The sequence below is a fragment of the Geotrypetes seraphini genome, chromosome 11 (genome assembly GCF_902459505.1).
Source record: "Geotrypetes seraphini chromosome 11, aGeoSer1.1, whole genome shotgun sequence".
Taxonomy (NCBI): domain Eukaryota; kingdom Metazoa; phylum Chordata; class Amphibia; order Gymnophiona; family Dermophiidae; genus Geotrypetes; species Geotrypetes seraphini.
Window position 1 is genome coordinate 94419494 of NC_047094.1, and position 20101 is coordinate 94439594.

The following is a 20101-nucleotide window of genomic DNA, read 5'->3' on the forward strand; positions in this document are numbered from 1 at the left end:
TCTTTTCAGCCCGGTGCAGCATCTTTCTTTCCTATCCCTCCCCCACCACACTTACAGCTAATTCTGTCTCTCTTGTTGATTCCTGCACCTCCCTCTCTTTGGCTTCAAAAGGTCAGTCAGCAGCAACAGTTGCTACAGTCTGCCTGCTGCTAACCCAGAAGCCTCTCCTCTGCTGCGTCCTGCCCTGATAGAAACAGGAAGTTGTAAGCAGTGGCAGAGGAGAGGCTTTTGAGTTACCGGCAGGCAGTATGAAGCAGTTACTACTGACCCATTGGAGCCAGTCAGCTGAGTGAATAGAGAAAGGTGCAGGCACAGTGCTTCTCCGACGTTGGTGTGAAGGAGGTGGGGAGGGGCATGGGCATATGAGTCTGCCCATTGCCACACCCCTGACCCCCTTCCTGTGCCATCTATCCCTCCCTGCTCTGCCTGCCATTTGTCCATGTCTACCCTCCCCTGCCATCTGTTTCTCCTGCCCCCCCTTTGGTCCTATTCTGACATGACCCCCCACAAGCCCTACCAATTAATGTCCCCGGTGATCTAGTGGCAATGGGGACCAAGGGCACCCTCCCCAAGCCTACATTTTAGGTCCCCAGTGAATTAGTGGCTTATTTGGGAACAGGAAGAGTCCAACACTTTCCTGCTCCTGCCGCAGACTGAGAAGCAAGAAAGTGTTGGGCTCTTTCCTGCTCCCAAAGAAGCCACTAGACCACTGGGGACATAAAAGGGAGGCTTGGGGAAGGTGCCCTCGGTTCCCATTGCCGCAGTATTATTGTGGCAGCGGTTCCTGTTCCCATGACACTACCATAGAACCATGGAACAGTCTACCGTTGCAGTAATACCAGTCAAACCTGTCAATGTTTCCCGTTACCATGGGAATTCCTGTGGTAACCGCAGAATTTCCACGGTAACAGTTACCGTCTCACTCTCTACAAGGAAACACAAACTATAATGGTCTTAAATTGTTACATCTTATTGAATAGGGTTGCTAAAGAAAGAAATGAGTCACATAAAGGCTAATGAGAGAATGCAAATATTATGCAGCTCCATACTAGATTCTAAAGGGCAAATAAAAACTACAGGCAAATGCCACAGTCTGCCTTGTATTATGCATGGTCTTATGGAAGGAATATCATCACTTGATCCACTCTCATATCCAAAAATTGCCAAACACACAATAATGTAAAAAAACAAACAAAAGAAACCCAACAGCAACTAAGCACTGGGTCTAAGTTCATGTTCTAAGGAGCTGGTAAACACAGACAGGTGTATTAAAACTCCTTTTGGTGCTACTGTTTTGCACTGTTATATGCTTACAGAAAGTTGTCTATTTATCCGTGAAATATTTCTGACAACAAAGTTCAATACAAGGTATAAAAATCAAGTCCCTTTTTAGCTTAAAATCTTTAAATACTTGGCACTGCAAAATCCTTTAAAAGCTGGAAAACAGACAGTGGAGGAGAGATTTTAGAAAAAGCTTAACGGTAGAGAGAGTCTCGGAGGAGAAGCAAACAATTTTTTTCACTACATGGGAGTGAAAAAAACCCAACGCAGGAAGAATAGAAAAAAAGTGGAGAATTAAAGGGATAACTGGTGTGGGTGGGAGGGACAGAGTTTTACTAATCTTCAGGCGAAAAGTATCATTGCAGTAGGAGTACAAAACTCTGGCTATGATCAAACAATGGGCTCCTTTTACAAAGGCGCGCTAGGGCCTTAACGCGTGGAATCACGCACGCTAAATTGCCACGTGCGCTAGCCGCTACCACCTCCTTTTGAGCAGGCGGTAGATTTTCGATTAGCGTGCACCATCTCCAGATCAGACCTTTGATCCATCAAGTCTGGCGATCCACACACGCGGAGGCCCAGCCAGGTGTACACCTGGCGTAATTTTAGTCACCCATATCCCTCTATGCCTCTCGTAAGGAGATGTGCAGCTAATTTGCTTTTAAATCCTAGAACGCTGGATTCCGCAATAACCTCCTCTGGGAGAGCATTCCAGGTGTCCACCACTCGTTGCGTGAAGCAGAAGTTCCTGATATTTGTCCTGGACTTGTCCCCCCTTAGCTTCAGTCCATGTCCTCTTGTCCGCGTCACATTGGACATTGTAAATAATTTTTTTTTCCTGCTCTATTTTGTTGATTCCTTTCAGTATTTTGAAAGTCTCGATCATATCCCCTCGCAGTCTCCTCTTCTCAAGGGAGAACAATCCCAGTCTTTTAAGTCGTTCCTCGTATTACAAGTTCTCCATACCTTTTATTAGCTTCGTTGCTCGTCTCTGCACTCTCTCCAGCATTTTATATCCTTCTTTAGGTTGGGAGACCAATGTTGGACACAGTATTCCAAGTGTGGTCTGACCATTGCCCTATAAAGCGCTACTCTGGTGTGTGCAATAAAACCGCTAGCGCACCTTTGTAAAAGGAGCCCAATATGAAAATGTGGTCCAGTAACCTTGCTTCTTGAAAGAATTGCCCCAAGAGCCATCCTGGTTTTATATTCCAGGAACCGAATGTGTACATATTTGATTTTTAAAGTGAAAACTTATCAAATCTGTGCTTCAAATGCAACAGCAGCCTTATTTATTTTGGTTTATGAAATGCCTGCCACATTAAATGTCCCCAGTGATATACAATACATTCAAGAAATATTAAGGCCATAAATTTTTATAAAACACTATACATATATCACATAAAAATCAGAAAAAAACAATAAAACGAATGTAGGCATCTGGAAAATCTCATGTTCACAAAGTGACCGCTGTCGTGAGACACTTGCTTTCATTAAAATTAGACTGGAGCTGGCCCATTCCGAAGGGCGAGGGTAGCCAATTCCTGTCGTTTTTTCTTCCCCTCCTCCTGTAGTCGGAGAGGGGAATACAAAACGAGGGGCTAAATCCTTGGGTAGTTTGTGAGCAAAGGGTCACAGTGCTGAAACCCAGTAAAGGACAGTTTTGAATGAGCAGGAAGCCCCCCCCAATAAATTAAAAAAAAGAAAAGCGGGGAGGAGGGGTGAGCAACAAGATGAATAATTTGGAAAGGGAACATGGAAAACGTTGTTACACTGGTCATTAAGAAGCTAAAGACTCAAACAGGGGAAATGAGGGCAAGCAAAAAGAAGGACTAGAAAAACAGAGAATGAGTGGCAGAACTTTGCAGAATGAGCGGTAGGGGATGGAAGATGTAAGCAAAAAGATCAGTGAAGATGCAGGCGAGAGAAACATTAGGACTTTGGCTGACTCGCTCCATTGTGCTGCGGGAGCAGCAGTTCAAGTTTCTTTTGCGGCTGAATGTGTCTCCGTACCGGGCCTATGTTTCCGGGTATGCCTCTCATGCTCGGAGTCCTAAGTGCCAGTCCACCCCTGCCGGCTTGCTTCATATGTTTTGGTCCTGTGATCGCATTCAAACATTTTGATCTTTTGTAGCACTGTACCTGCAGTCTGTTCTGCGTAAGCAGATTCCTTTGAGGGCGGATGTTCTGCTCTTTTCTCAGGTGGTTCATCTGGGCTTGTCTAGAGGGGGAAATTTGTTACTGCAAAAAGCCTCCTTACTGGCCCGGAAATGTATTCTTTTGTATTTTTTTTTTTCTCGAAAATAATAAGACAGAATGAAAACACATGATTAAGAGAAAACAAACTCAAAACCGCGGCACTAGAAGGCAAGAACACGGGTTCACTCAGCGCAGAGAGTTGAAGCAAACTTCTCAGCTCCGCGGAAAGAAAAGAACTGAGGAGACACGCCCGGACCATCGGGCGGGAAGGCACTCGCGCATGCGCGGTACGGGCATCTCGAAACTTCTGAAGTTTCTTCAAGCAAGTATGCTTGTGAGACGTCCGCATCGGGGCTCTGACGGATGACATCACCCACTAGTGAGAATAGCTGCCTGCTTGTCCTGGGATAAATAAAATTTTCACTTTGTTAAAAATTTGAATATCTGGATGTCGGCAAGGGCGGTCCTGGTCTGTGGAGGAAATTTTGGAGAATATGGGTTCCTGTTTGGGAGGGATTGTTCCATAGAGCCAGAAGTTCACTTTTGACACTGGAGTGCTGGGGTGGGGGGACAGAGGGGTAGGGAGTTCAGGGAGGGGGTGTCCTTTGGTGAGGGGTTTGGACCCTTTAGGTCTTCGTGAAGCAATAACACGGAAGACCTTACTGTCTAAATGTTTGCTCTTGTTGTTTTGTATGTATTTCCAGAAATTTAATAAAAATTGTATTATAAAAGAACCCAAATATTAGGACGTGGTAGCAGAGGGGGTGAGAAACGGAAGGGCAATGCAGACATTGGAGAGATGGAAGTGACAGATTTTAGGCAGAAGAGAAATGTGTTGCAATCAGAGAAGGATCAAATGAGATCATTTAAAGCAGGGGAAATAAATGTTTAAAAGCAGCACACCTTTCAATGCATATTGCTAGGTCAGTGTTCTTCATGTCAGTAATGCCATCTGTGGGCAACCCATGGCAATCGAAGCTTAGGGCTCCTTTTACAAAGCGTTTTTTTTTTGTTGTTGTTGAAAATTAATAAAGTTTTTTTTAAAAATAATTCTTTATTCATTTTCATAAATTACAATAAGTGTTAATATTTTCATACACAGTAACAATAAATACATCACTTATGAGAGCAAAAAGTCAGATTTCTGCGAATAACAATAAATTATTACTAATAATGACAGGGGTTGCCATTCAACAAATCACATATAATTGGAAAGACTGGAGGAGATTAAATTATAACTTTTGGTGGAACTCTTTATGCCATATCTATAAAATGGAAAGATTTACTGCGTTACAAAAGAGATATTTTAAGAAATTTCAGGATGTGTGGAAACCATTAACAAAATATTGTCAGGATTAAGTAAAATTATTTCCCTTATGTTAATCAGTTTATGAGGTAGGGAGGGGGATATTTTATTATTACATATATCATACAATAATGGAGTATATGGTTGGGAGGGATGGGAGAGGGATAGGGATAAGAATCTATGTAATATACCAATGATTGTGTATAAGTGATGTATTTATTGTTACTGTGTATTACAAAGCGGTTTTATCGCACGCACCGGATTAGCGCATGCTATAGTGAGCGCTAGTTGGAAATCTACCGCCCGCTCATAAGGAGGCGGTAGCGGCTAGCGATTGCGGCAATTTAGCGGGCGCTATTCCGCACGTTAAGGCCCTGGTGCGGCTTTGTAAAAGGAGCCCTTAGTTTTTGCGAGTACATGCTCTGCTTTGCCCCCAGAAAACACAGCAGGATCCTTAAGTAATTTGAGCAACATACCATCCCTTGATATTTCCAGCTTCCAAGGGACCGAAACCTTCAACTCCATTGGAAATTGCAGCCCATTCCAACTCTTAAAATCCAGATAATTTCTAAAGGCTCCAAACGTATCCAAGTCCGATTCAAAATGAATTCTAAGTTAATTGCTAGAGGAAAAACAAACAAAGCCAACTGCTCTGTACTTCTAGTTACCCTAGATTTGGAATCCTATTTCTATAGGTTTTAATTTGCTCATTTCAACTGGTAGCCGAACCATTTTTCTTTAGCACATGAATCATTCTGTCTGGGGGTTTCTTTTTTTTTTTTTTGCCTTCCTGAAAGTCTTGGTCATACAGTTATTTATCAAATGCCTTCCATCTGTCAGACCCTGCACACAAAGACAAGTACTATCAAACGGCCATGAATTCCAAACGCTTGTGCTGCTGTACCGATACTCACGATGCTGCTAGTGAATTCTGGTGGGTTGTCATTCACGTCTGTCACCGTAATGATTGCAGTTGCTGTGTTTGAGAGACCGTGGTTGAGATTGCCTTCTGTATCTGTGGCTTGTATGATGACAGTATACTGCTGAACTTTCTAGAAGCATGGAGGAGGAAGAAAGAGAGGGGGGATAGAGACAAAAAGACAAGAAAACAAGTGCATCAGTGTGGATGCTGGCAGTTGAGTAGTTGAGATTACAACTGTCTAGGTTCACTGTTGGAGATTTTTAATCTGGCTCGAGATCCAGGATAACCAAAATATGCATATGTGGAGGGTCAACTAGGTGGGGAGGCTGAGTGGATCCTATTTTATTAAAAATCGTAGGCGGTTATATGTCTTTTTTCAGAATCTGTGTTAAGTATTTAAAAAAATAAAAATAAAAAAATTTATATTCCACATATCCTATAATTTTATGTGGATTACAAATTATTCAGGTACTCAAGCATTTTTCTGTAACTATCCCGGTGGGCTCCCTCTCTATCTAATGTACCTGGGACAATGGGGATTAAGTGACTTGCCCATGTACTTACAAGGAGCAGTGTGGGATTTGAACCCACAACCTCAGGTTGCCGAGGGTGTAGCTCTAACCACTGCACCACACACTCCCACAAAATAAGACCCCACACATGCATATTCATCGGTATTTAAATGGCCAGTTAAATAGCGCTAAGCCAGCAATCTCCCGCTGAATATCCCAGTTACCAGCTATGTTGCACAACATAACCACTCAACGCTAATATTCATTGGTTGACCGGCTAAGTCTAGTGGCCAGATAGACCTGCCTAAGTACCAGGTTTCTCTTTGGTTACTATGACTTCGCTTGCTAACCAATGAATTGGCTTGTTTGGATATGTCTATAGCTCTTGCACTAAAACTGGAAATTCAATGCCAGTGGCTTGATATGGCTCCGGCATTGAATTTCTGGGTTCGCCAATAGGGGGAGGTAGCTGGGCTGCCTCCAACAGTGTGAATATTGGCTCCACTTTGTGTAAATTGCAACTCCGCTCATACTCCACCTCAATAAATTATATCCATATTGAATAAAAGTATGTATGTTCTTGCCATTGCATGCACTTATATGCATGGGGAATTTTATATGTTATTATATCTGCTTATTCTGTCATATGCATGTGAAAAAAAACCCTTCAGAAAATTAGTAGTGCCCCATAAATAGGTCCTTAGATGAAACAGATATAAACATAGCTCATGAATATTCATTCTGAAAACCTGACTGATTTGAATGTCTCAAGAGCAATTTGAATAGCTCTATTCCAGGTAAAAACAGAAATTTAGAGAGACCAGATCAAAAGTCATTCATTCCATGTACTGTGTGTTCTTCGGTAACATATTAAAAACTTGTTAGAAAGCTTTGTAATGATATATAAACTGCAAACAGCCTAATGAGACGTTCTTTTAAATTTTTTTTGTTTGTTTGTCAGTTAGCGTCCAATGGACAGGGAAATAACCAGCAAACTTAATGTAACCCACCTTGAGCTACTACTGAAATTACATACATAAAATTCAAATGTTGACACTGTAAAAAGTTTCAGACATTGACATTGGAATAACTCATATCATCATATGACACAAAATGAAGTGGACCGTTCCATAGAGCAGTGTTTCTCAACTCGGTCCTGGAGTACCTCCTTGCCAGTCAGGTTTTCAGGATATCCACAATGAATATGCCTGAAAGAAATTTGCATATAATGGAGGCAGTGTATGCAAATTTCTTTCATGCATATTCACTGTGGATATCCTAAAAACCTGACTGGCAAGGGGGTACTCCAGGACCAAGTTGAGAAACATTGCCATAGAGTAAGCAAGGGCCTTTTGATGGAACTTCTCAAGTCATGGGAAGTCATCACTATGGGCTTGTATCAGAAAATGTGCAGTCAGGACTTTCCAAAGGAGCCAGTCACTTGTTCATGGCTTGCCTAGTTTCATGCTGATGGCAGGTTTATACCCTGAGGGACACTTAAAATGTAATGCTTCAGTACTTCATTCATACTACATTTAGTATCAATAATTCTTAATTCTATAATGCTTTTTTGTCACATTAAAAAAATGTCTTTTAATATTAGAATTAAGCGCTGGATCAAAGAGTTACTGTCAACTGTTATTTATGTAGGAATAGTTAAATGTCACTAAAACCATCTGTTATCATCAAACACTGCCAATAAATAATTAGACCATTTCAACAAACCCTCTAGAATTGGGTTAATATCACATTGGATAATCAGAGTAGAAATCCTTGCATTTAAAATTATTCTCACAGCCCTTGCTGATAGGATCCATATGCAGGGAGTTGGTAGAGCTTTAGCCTGCTGTGAAAAATGAATTTAAAATCCAGATTACTGTTACCTGCCTGAGTTCTTGGGCTTATGTGGACATTTATTTATTTATTTTATTTATATTCCACATGTCCTTACAATTCTGTGTGGATAGACTCAGCAGTAATCTAAGGGAATACTTGTTTACAGAAAGGGTGGTGGGTCTATGGCGAGGTTTCCCCGTGGAGGTGATGGAGATGAAGACTCTGGAATTCATTGCCAGAGAATGTAGTGAAATCAGAAAAAGTTTGGATAACTTCCTAAAAGAGAAGTCCATAGGTCATTATTGAGATGGCCTGGGGAAATCCACTGCTTATTCCTAGGATAAGCAGCATAAAATCTGTTTTACCACTTGGGATCTAGCTAGATTCTTGCGACCTGGGTTGGCCACTGTTGGAAACAGGATACTGGGCTTGATTGACCTTCGGTCTGTCCCAGTATGGTAATTCTTATTTTTTTATGTTTTCTTATTTCTGAATTAAAGAAAGTTAGAGACATACACAGATAGGGTTACCATATTTGTTCACACATAAAAGAGGATGTGTAGCTCTGCACTGGCCCTGTTCCGCCCCAGGCCCGCCCACACATGAACCTCTTCTCCTTGGAGGAGTGTGTGGCGCAGTGGTTGGATCTACAGCCTCAGCACCCTGGGGTTGTGGGTTCAAACCCCGCACTGCTCCTTGTGACCCTGGGCAAGTCACTTAATCCTCCATAGCCCCAGGTACGTTAGCTAGATTGTGAGCCCCCCGGGACAGAGAGGGAAAATGCTTGAGTACCTGATTGTAAAAACCGCTTAGATAACCTTGATAGGCGGTATATAAAATCCTAATAAACTATAAACTAAACTAAAACTTTCCTTTAGTGAGCTCAGGGCCACGTAAATGCATCAGAGGGAAAGCTTCCAGATCAGCCTCCAGTAGCGTGGCGGCCTGAACAGAAAGGTCAATAAGATGCTTCATGGGCTGGGTGTGGGTGGGAAGTGAAGGGAAGGAAAGAGAAGCTGCACAGACTGTGGGGGTTTGGGAAGGAAAGGAAGAGATGGCAGGTTCGGCAAACCTGAGGCTCTTCTTATATGGCCCCCTGGACCTACCAAAAGTATCTGGTGGTCCAGCGGGGTCTTTGAGGCGGGAGAGTAGCTGCCTTCTAAAATGGCTGCTGCGACCCTTCACGGTACTGCACGAAATGCTGAGAGCACCAACAAAAGGTCGCAGCAGGCATTTTAGAAGGCAGCCATGAGGAGGCATAACCAAAAGGGCTGTGTTCTTGCCACAAAGACCCCTGCTGGACCACCAGGTACCTCGGTAGGCCCAGGGGTTGGGCTACCCTAATATGACGGGAGGGAGAAATATTGGATGTTGTGGTGGAGAGAGAACGGTGGGACAGATAGAAAGGGATGCAAGAGGGAGCAATGTTGGACATGATGGTGAATGAAGAGAGAAACATGACATGGTGCTAGAGAGAGGTGTTGAAGGAGAAATGTTGTGTATGGGGCTGGTAGGGAGGGGCATAAGATACTGCCCAAGGGCCAGGAGATGAGAGAGGGAGAAATGTTGGACGTGGCTATAGAGGGGATGAGAGAGGTGCACCATGGATTCTTTTCTCTCTCTCTTTTCCCACTCCCTTTGCAGCAAGGGAGGGAGAGAGAGGGAGACATGTTGCACAAGGTTGTGGAGGAGAGAGGAAGAAACGCAGTGCAGGAGTGGGGAGAGGAAAAAGTGGCTAAATAATCCGGGATGGAAGGGAGTAAGAATGCTGTACAATGGGAGGAAGGGAAAGAGGGAAGAGAAAAATGCTGGACTATCGTAGGAAGAGCCAATGGACAGCAACCACAAGAAGAAGAATTTGCAGAAGACAGGGAAGCAGAAAAAAGAGAAACTGGAATCAACTTGATGGAAAAATAAATCTCCAGACAACAAAGGTTAAAAAAAAAGGAATTTATTGACTGAACTACATTAGCTTTGGGAAATGTATATAGCAGATGTCTTTGTATTGTGGTCAACAGAAAAGGAAATGCATTTCTGGTTTTATTTCTGCAGTTTTGAAGTACTTGCTGACCCTTGCTGTGACTGGTGAGGATCCCCAAGCACTGCCAGCTGAGGACCTCCTCCAAAAGTGGCCAGAACTTCCATCCACCAAGCATAGCAGTCAATGGCAGCATCCCTGAACCACTGAGGTGCCAGCATCTGTGACTCAGGGATACTGTTGCTGCCTGCCAAGCTTGGCAAAAGGGACCCCCCACCACCTTCAGAGGATGCCCTCAGCTGGAATATATAGATATTTTATATTTACATTAGAGGGTCTGGCAGAGACTCATTTACAAAGTATGTATTCTTCCCAATTAATATTTCCAAATTAATAAAAGTGTATTTTGTAAATGGGGCTCTACCAGAGCCATTAATTCAGTAGCATAATGAAATGAAATAACTACTGAAGTTTAGGGAGATGGGCAGGGACAGAAGAGATTTTTAGTGGGGATGAATTTGATTCCAGCAGGGATGATCGAGGATGGATTTGATTTCCAGTGGGGACCGATGGAGACGGGTTTGATTCCAGCAGGGATGGATTTGATTTCTGTCCCTGTGCAACTCTCTAAAACCTTTGAACTATCTCCTGCAAGAAGCCACCCCTTGAAAAGAGGAGACTGAGAGGGGACATGATCAAAACATTCCAGATAATGAAGGGAATAGACTTAGTAGATAACGAGAGGGCACTCTCTAAAGGTAAAAGGGGATAGATTCCGTACAAACGTAAGGAAGTTCTTTTTCACCCAGAGAGTGGTAGAAAACTGGAATGCTCTTCCGGAGGTTGTTATAGGGGAAAACACCCTCCAGGGAGTCAACACAAAGGTCTCCCTACCTAAAGAAGGATATAAAACTACTGGAGAGGGTGCAGAGACGAGCAACAAAACTGGTGAAGGGTATGGAGAGACTGGAATATGAGGATAGACTTATAACACTAGGATTGTTCTCCCTTGAGAAAAGGAGAATGCGTGGGGATATGATCGAGACCTTCAAAATACTGAAAGGAATCGACAAAATAGAGCAGAGAAGATTATTTACACTGTCCAATTTGACACGGACTAGAGGACATGGAATGAAGCTAAGGGGGGACAGGTTCAGGACTAATGTCAGGAAGTTCTGCTTCACTCAGAGAGTGGTTGACACCTGGAATGCCCTCCCAGAGGAGATTATTGCGGAATCGACCGTCCTAGGCTTCAAGAGCAAACTAGATGCATATCTCCTTAAGAGAGGCATATAAAGATATGGTGGACTATAAATTACGCCAGGTGTACACCTGGCGGGGCCTCCGCGTGTGCGGATCGCCGGACTTGATGGACCGAAGGTCTGATCCGGAGATGGCAGTTCTTATGTTCTTATGTTCTTATGTTCTTAGACAAGTTCCTGTTGAACCAGAACGTACGCAGGTAAGGCTAGTCTCAGTTAGGGCACTAGTCTTTGACTTAAGGGCCGCCACATGAGTGGACTGCTGGGCACGATGGACCACTGGTCTGACCAAGCAGCGGCAATTCTTATCTTCTTATATACACTGTGATGTCACCTCTTCTCACCAGGGCTGAATGATTTGTCCAGCTACAGAAGGAATCTCTGCTCCCCTAAGTCCCCCTGGTGCATGGAGCATTCCTTCCTGGACACAGAGTCAGGCTGGATTTGAGCTTTCAACTGTGCTTTTATATGTCAATGGAGCAAACAGTTCTCTTTGATTACAACAAGAATATTTATTTATACACCGCTTACAATCACATACATATATAATACTGTAAGATAAAAATTATCTGTATAATTCATCACAGCAACCTAGTGTTGCTTTGCAGTATTAGAGTTCGATTAAGGTTCTTTGTCCTCAGTCTGCCAGCATGCAAAGGGTTGAGCCCTGCTGGTCTATAATCAAAGGATACATTTCCATAGTAGACTTATTTAAATAATACAAGCATTACTAATGTGCTTCAGCATATGAAACTGACAAGTTGAAAGGATACTTGTGTCATACTTCAGCTGTCACACACCATTATGGGCCTGTGAGTTGTCGTAACCGGAGGCCGAAGCAACACGATCCTTCCTGTCCATCATAGTCTCCATGTTCTTCATTCTGGTACTTTGCAATTGTCTGCTGCGCCTCCTTTGTTAGCCTCTTACCACAACATTCTTGTATTGAGAGGTTTCAAGTCCAGGTTATTCACTGGAACAACCCGGGACTGTCACTCTCTATATCGAGCCTCCAGCTATTGCACAACAAAGGTAGACAGTTCTTAGGTCGAAAGCAATTCAAGGAGCACTCAGAGCTCTGCAATACGAGCCAGCATGTCAATGGACAGAAGTCCTTGAGCGCTTACATAATAGAACAACACTATACTGTTCTGTACAAAGAAATTTCTTTGCCTACTTTTAGTTTGTGGATAAGATGGGTATTTCTTTTCCCAAGAAGCTATTCTAGGTGAAAAAAAAAATCTTATATAAGGCACAGATTTGTTAACAGTAGGTCAGAAAAAGCTAGGAATAGAGCAACAGAAAGAAGTTGGCTCGATACAGACACCTGAGAGCTATGGATGTCTTTATTTTACTTTATTTTAAGTTATTTATATACCACCTATCAATGGAGATTGTCTAAACAGTTTACATTCAGATACTCGAGCATTTTTCCTTATCCTGACGGGCTCACAATCTATCTAACGTACCTGGGACAATGGAGGATTAAGTGGATTGCCAAGTCATAAGGCTTGAACCCACAACATCAGGGTCCTGAGGCTGTAGCTCTAACCACTAAGCCACCCTATCTTCCTATTTAGTGCCTAAGAATTTTTACCAAGAACCTGCCTGGCTGTAATTTGCATTCTTCAGAGCAGCTGAAGTGTTTTTAAAACAATATTTAGTGCTATACAGAAATCGTTAATGAGTTTCCGTACTCTTCCTAATTCTAATGAAATAAAATGTTGGAGGACTGGAGAATAATGGGCTAAAAAGCTATTGCTTTACCCATAATGAGAGACTCGGAATGGACAGCACTACAAATTCTGTTTTATCTGTGTAGAGGTCTTACTGTACATTTCAGGATAATATGTAGTAGAATCACTGTCATGCATGTCATGATGTGCTAATTTCAGTGTTCCCGCTAAGCTGCGCTGGGGTGCGCTGACGCACAAAATATTACCTCGCAGCGCACAAGTTTCTCGTCACAGCGCACACAGTGTAGAGCACAGTTCTTCAACCGCCGGTCCGCAAACAAAATCTTGCCGGTCCGCGAAGGATTCGGTCCCCGCCGCAACGAAAGGCCGGCGTCAGCTGACTTGCAACTTCCTGTTGCAGTCGCTGTGCCGGGACTCCTGCCTTCGCCGGGACTCCTGCCTTCCACCGCGTTTGCCTCCTGCCTTGTCTCCGCACCTCCAGACCAGCAGCGGCAGCTGTGTATGCTTTTAACTTCGGCACAGAGCTGCCCCTAATCAATAGTTTAGCGCGGTTTCATAAGGCAGCCTCGGGGCCTTTGCTAGGCCGGCCCACATCGCATCATCGAAGCGGGCCGGCTATCAAAGGCCCCGAGGCTGCCTCATGAAACCGCGCTAAACTATTGATTAGGGGCAGCTCTGTGCCGAAGTTAAAAGCATACAGAGCTGCCGCTGCTGGTCTGAACTCTTGGGCCGCTGAAGGAGGGCAAAAAGCAGCTGTCCTGGAGGTTTCCCTTCCTCTCGCCTTTACAGGTTCCTTTTTTCCACCTTTTTTTTTTTTCCTTCAAACGGCAACGGGCCCCAGCATCGACATCAATCAAGTAAGTTCCACTGTCAATCAAGCGGTTCTGCTCGGCCAAAGCTTCCCCTGTGACATGAGCCACCCTCAGGGGAAAGAAAGTGACCCACAAAGGTGAGGGGAAGGGAGGCAGATGATGGAAGTTGGGGGGGGGGGGAGAGAGAGAGAGAGAGAAGGGGCAGATGATGGAATGGAGGAGATGAGAGAGAGAGAGAAGGGGACAGATGATGGAAGTGAGAAGAAGGGAGAGAGAGCAGAAGGCAGATGGATGTCAGTTGAGAAGGGAGAGCAGATGCTGAATGGAAGTGGTGAAAGAACACATACTGGATGGAAGGAGGAGATAAATAAAGGGGGAAGAAAATAGTAAGATAATGGAGGGGTGAGGGAAAGGGGTGACAAGCTGTGTGTAGACACAGTGAAAAGAGGGAAACGGGACTAAATAGTAAGAAAGAATTTAATTTAGATGGAGGCAGAAAATAGAGAAGGAAGACCAGAGAAGAAAAGGGAAGAGAGAGCAGGGAATGATCAGATCTGAGTGGAGGAAATGAGAAGAGAGAGATGCTAAAAACCACAGGGGGGAGGGAAGGATAGAGATGCCAGACCATGAGGGGAACAGAAGGAAGATGATGGATGCTAGACCAAATTGGGGGGTGGGGGGGGGGGCAGGAGGAGAGATGGCAGGGAAAGACAGACAGTGAATGGAAGGGGCAGATGCTGGACTGAAGAGACAGAGAAGGTTATCATGCTGCTGTACCGGGCCATGGTACGCCCTCACCTGGAGTACTGCGTCCAGCACTGGTACTTTAAGAAGGACACGGTACTACTCGAAAGGATCCAGAGAAGAGCAACTAAAATGGTTAAGGGGCTGGAGGAGTTGCCGTACAGCGAAAGATTAGAGAAACTGGGCCTCTTCTCCCTTGAGCAGAGGAGATTGAGAGGGGACATGATAGAAACATTCAAGGTACTGAAGGGAATAGACTTAGTAGCTAAGGCAGGGAGAACGAGAGGGCACTCTCTAAAGTTGAAAGGGGATAGATTCCATACAAACGTAAGGAAGTTCTGTGGTAGAAAGCAACATATTTATTTGGCTCATAACTTGCTGGCGCCCGATATTTTTAGCTCACAGTGAAAAAAGTTTGCTCACAACACCCGCCCGCTTAGAGGGAACACTGTTCATGTGGCCCTTCCATTTCTTAATGGAAGAAACTGCGTGCTGCTTTGCTACTGTAAACGAGTAAGCGCTCAAAAATATACATGTTGCGGATTGATTATTAAAGAGGTACGGGGGAAGGGGTGCGCGCACGTGGTTGTGATGGGAGGGGTGGGGAAAGAGCGAGGGGGGGGGACAGAGAGGAGGATGGGTGCATCAAGATGGCGCCCAGGGCGGACCGCACCCTCCCCTTTACTACGCCACTGTGAACACTGGAACTACTGCTGCAGCTACTCCAGTTCTGAAGGAGGTGGAAGCGATTTCCATTCTGAAGTTCAGCTTTGGCGGCTGGAGTTCTGGATCTTTAGACTGGGATTTTGACACACAATCATCTGCTGTGATTTTTCCAAGACAGAAGATCTGTCTAGTCAGTGTGCATGGTACTGCCCAGGTACGACTCATTCTGAGGATAGGTGGAACCAGCACCAAGCAGATACAGAAGAAAGATGAGGAGAGAAGTGCGTCCTGCTTTATGTGGATTGTTTTATTGTACTTTTGGAACTTTTATATTTTTAATAAAGTCCATTTCAGGAACGTCATCATTCCACAGTGTTTTTTTGGTTTTCCAAGGATGAGAGTGGAGCCATAGGCAGCGGAACACTTTTTTTTGGGAGGGGAAAGCAAAAGCTCTGCTCTAGACCCCACCCAAGCTCCACCCCAGACCCCACCCCCATAATAATAGTACTACTTGCAATGCCATTTCTTCCATTTATTTTTCATATGCATAAAATATAATCTTAGTAACAATACATTACGGTAACCACAAAATTAAACTACACAAAGTGCACTATATGGTGATAAAATTTTAAATAACTATCATTTATATTCTGCTTTTTTCAGATAGGTCAAGGCAATATGCAATGCCACTTCAGTAACTGCTGCAGAAATATAGATACATATAGGGCTCCTTTTTACAAAGCTATGGTAGCAGCTGCTTCTGTGATAATGGCTCTGGAATAAGTCTACATCCATCTTTGGCATTAACTTTTAACATTCAACTTTCTTCCATTTTTCTGCTTTCTTCTCAAAATCTATCTACGTACTTTTCCATGTCTTCCCTTCCCATCCTATATAATAAAACGCTAGCCGCGCATGCGCACTCAGACTTGTGTGATCTGTAATCCCTGATCCGTAGGTCCGTGGCCAGAGTGCGTATGCGGCGGCTACACAAAGCGGGAGAAACAGACTCAGGATGGGAGGATGTGCCGCAGCAAAGTGCTGCAAAGGTACTGCAGGGGAAGAGACACATAGAAGACACATAGACACATATCGCTTCTACACAAACCTCCCTCCAGCGTTGGCAGTCGCAACACGTTAAACAGGCTGCTTCGCGACTTTCTCCTGCAGTTGAGTCCCTCTGCCGCATCACTAATGATGTCATCAATGACGCGACAGATAGACTCAACGGCAGAAGAAAGCCGCGAAGCAGCCTGTTTAGCGTGCTGCGGCTGCCAACGCTGGAGGGACGTTTGCTATTAAAGTCATATCGCTGGGAGGGTCGCAAAGTCAGCGGGGGTTGGGCTGGGAGGGGATAGAACTGTCTGCCTCGGGTGCTTCAGGCAGCAGCAGCGTTTACAATTCGCTGCTGTTGCGGCTTCAGGCCTTCCTCTCTGGCGGATCCTGCCTACTTCATGAACACAGGACCCGCCAGAGAGGAATACCTGAAGCCAGCAACAGCAATGAATTGTGAATGCTGCTGTTGCCCAATGAAGTAGTTGAAGGAGGAAAGTGAGCATAGGGGAGAGTGGCTTGGAGGCAAGAACAGATGGCAGGGCATGGAGGGAAGGAGGAAGGCATGCCAGACCAAGGGAAAAGGAAAGAGGAGATGGAGAGAGGCCATATGGGACAGAGAGAGGGGGCGCACACTGGATGGAAAGAGAAGCGAGGGCAGTGAATGGAAGGGGCAACATAGAGGGTGAACAGTATTATAGCACCCGTTAATGTAACGGGCTTAATGACTAGTCTATCCATAAACAGCATGTCTTCCATCTCTCTTCCTTTCCTCACCCATCCCTGTGCACCATCTCCTCCCTTCCCTCGAGTGTGGCATTTCTCCCTCTTTCCTGCCCCCCAGTTCATCTCTCCCTCCTTGTGTGCTATCTCTGCTCCAGCTCTTCTCTACTCGCCCTGTAACCTACCTTCATTTGTCGCCCAAAAGCTGTGACCGGCAGCAGCCAATCACATAGGCTACCCTGCCATCTGCACCGGCGTCTCCTCTCTACTACGAGTCCACCTCTGAGGAAATGGAAGTTACGTCAGAGAGGACAGGCCACAGTAGCGAGAAGGCACCAGTGCCATTGGCAGGGCAGCATATGTGATTGGCTGCCACTTGTGATGTCCTGTGGGCCACAAATGAAGACGATAATGGGCCACCAATTTTGGAGGGGTTATGGCCCCTGTAACCTCCTTTTTCTGAAGCCCAAGAGTGGAGCCATTAGAATTCAGATGCCAAGGAATGTTCCAAGAGTCATAGGAGATCTTAGAACTTATTCAGATACCACCTACCTGATTGTCACACCAGACAGAATTTTGATGTACTACAGTTCTCGTACTAAAAGTTTTAGCTGAACCATAAGTCTGTGGAAAGAGGCTGTTATTTTTTTTTTCTTTTGGTGCCGTGACTATTCAAGTTGACTACAGAAAACTCCCAAGAACAGAGAAGGTATTCTGCCCATCCCCCCTTTGATCAGAACAAATCTACAGCCATAGCCCCCCTTCATAGTAAAGAGGGATTCAGTTTTGGCCTTCTTACTTTCTAAACCAGTTGTGCACTCCTAAAATAATGCTTTTAGTTTTTTTTTTAACTGTGATTTATCAGATTACAGCTGGTAATGCTGTGGTAACCTATGTTCACCGTAGAAGTTTCTGACCTAAAGTCCACATCTGATTAAAAACTTTCAATATGCTCGATGCTGTCTCTATCACTGTTGAGATTATATCACCTCCTTTTTCCTACAGGTTGTACCGTGATTTTGGCCTCTGTTAGAGGAAAACATCTTGTGTGTGTGAGGTTTTTTTTTTTTTTTTAACTTTCATTTTAATTAAAAATCATGAAAGGCTGGAAATCCAGCTTCTGTAATGGTATCTGCCAGCACCAACAGGCAAGGCAGATTTCGGCATTTAAGCTAGAATTTAACATGGCACAAGACGTACAAAGCAACTTTATTCCAGATTTAGGTTGCATGAGCCCATTCTGGTCTTTTTTTAAAAATCAGTTCTTCCAGACCAACAAAGTTAAAAACATTGAGAAGCCTTATGCAGCAGAGTCCTCCCAACTGGTCTGCTTCCTCCTTTTCTAGAGAACTCTGACCCTGATGCTCAAAAGCTTTCCAACTCGTTAAACCAGTCTCCAATGCTCAAAAGGGTTCTCAAGGGCTGTTACCGATCCTCGTAGTAGCCAGCAAGAGCCCTATGCAAATGCATTACAAGGAGTTCATTAGTATTTATATGAGCATTCCTTGTGATTCACAAAAGGGAATGCTACCCTCAAAATCAAAGCACACTCAAAATCCTGGGAATCCTACTAGACAGAAATTGCACAATGCAGTCTCAAATCCACAAAATCATCCAAAGAGCATTCTTCACAATACGTAACCTAAGAAAAATAAGAAAATTCTTCAACAAAGATCAATACAAGATATTAGTACAATCCCTAGTACTGAGTATTGTAGACTACTGTAACAGCCTATACCTATCATGCCCAAATTACATGATAAAACAATTACAGACAGTTCAGAACACAGCCCTCAGAATCATCTACTCACTAGGCAAATACGACCACATCACCAAAGCATACTTAGACTCACACTGGCTACCAATAAAAGCAAGATCTCAGTTCAAATTCTACTGTCTACTATACAAGGTAATACATGGAACAGCACCCAGCTACCTAAACAACAGACTACACCGTAACCTCTCACACAGATCAAGGAGAACCCAGAGCCTATTCACTCACCCCCCTCTCAAAGGAACACGACGAAAGAAACTATATGACAGCCTTTTAGCGACACAGGCAGCAAAGATCGATACTACCATCACCAATCTACTGACCAAATCAATAGACATTAAAGCATTCCGAAAAGAAATCAAAACTCATCTCTTCAAAAAACACTTCCCATCATCATAACCTCACAAAAGTTTAAGATAATGCTCTCATGACTACCCAAACACCACCACCAGCAACACCCGAATCCGAACAGTATTATCTCTACTCGGCTAAACAACAGAATCCGGACAATATTATCTCTATTCGTCTAAACAACCTATCACTATCTACTATCTACTACCAATTTATCCTGGAAAAGTCCAGAACAACAATTGTAACTTAACGCATTCTTGTTTATATGTACTGCAATACTACTGGAAATGTCCAGTCCTCTAACATGTAATCCGCTTAGAACCGCAAGGCACAAGCGGAATAGAAATCACTTATGTTATGTTATGTTATGTTATGTTACCCCCTCCCTGATTTATGGGGCAAAATTTTCTGGGAGGTCTGGACCTGCCAGTAGTTGTGTGAGTGTACGTTCCATGCCTATGCGCAGGACACACATGCACACAACACTGCATAACACTTGCTGTGCCCAGTTAAAAAAAACTCCTAAGTTGCTTCTCCTCTGCCTGTGATCAGCTGAGCCAGCAGGGGAGAAAAAAGGAAGAGTTGTGATCACTTGAGCTGGCATTGAGCTGCAATCAGCTGAGTCAGCACCAGTTCAGCTGATAGTGGCTCTTCTCTTCATCAGCTGATGGTTCAGCTGATCGCAGCTCTGGTGCTGGCCAGCTGATCGCAGACAGGGGAACAGAGGGTGTTTGGGGTTTTTTTTAGCTGGCAAGATAGGGACAGAAAGGGGAAGAGCTGTGCCTACCGATTTGCTCTTCTAAGCACAATTCTTCTCCTTTTTACTGAGGCTGGCCTGAACAAATAGCATCATCCAGTAAATTAAAATCTCTTCCAATCTGGTATTTTTTAACGGGTTGTCGGAGCTTTGTGCATCCTACACTCTGTGTACTGCAAAGGAGCTGTTGGGTTCCAACAGGGAAATGGTGAGAAAATATAACTCAAT

At 44.1% G+C, this 20101-nt stretch overlaps 1 protein-coding gene across 2 annotated transcripts in view; it reads right to left on the bottom strand.

Annotated features, from left to right (window-relative positions):
- CDH4 (cadherin 4) overlaps positions 1-20101 on the bottom strand; it is a 1411847-nt gene that overhangs the window by 118763 nt on the left and 1272983 nt on the right. For both annotated transcript variants that reach the window (XM_033963168.1, XM_033963167.1), the window contains exon 8: positions 5701-5838. In XM_033963168.1, coding sequence (XP_033819059.1) covers positions 5701-5838 — 138 coding nt within the window. The remainder of the gene's footprint in view (positions 1-5700; positions 5839-20101) is intronic.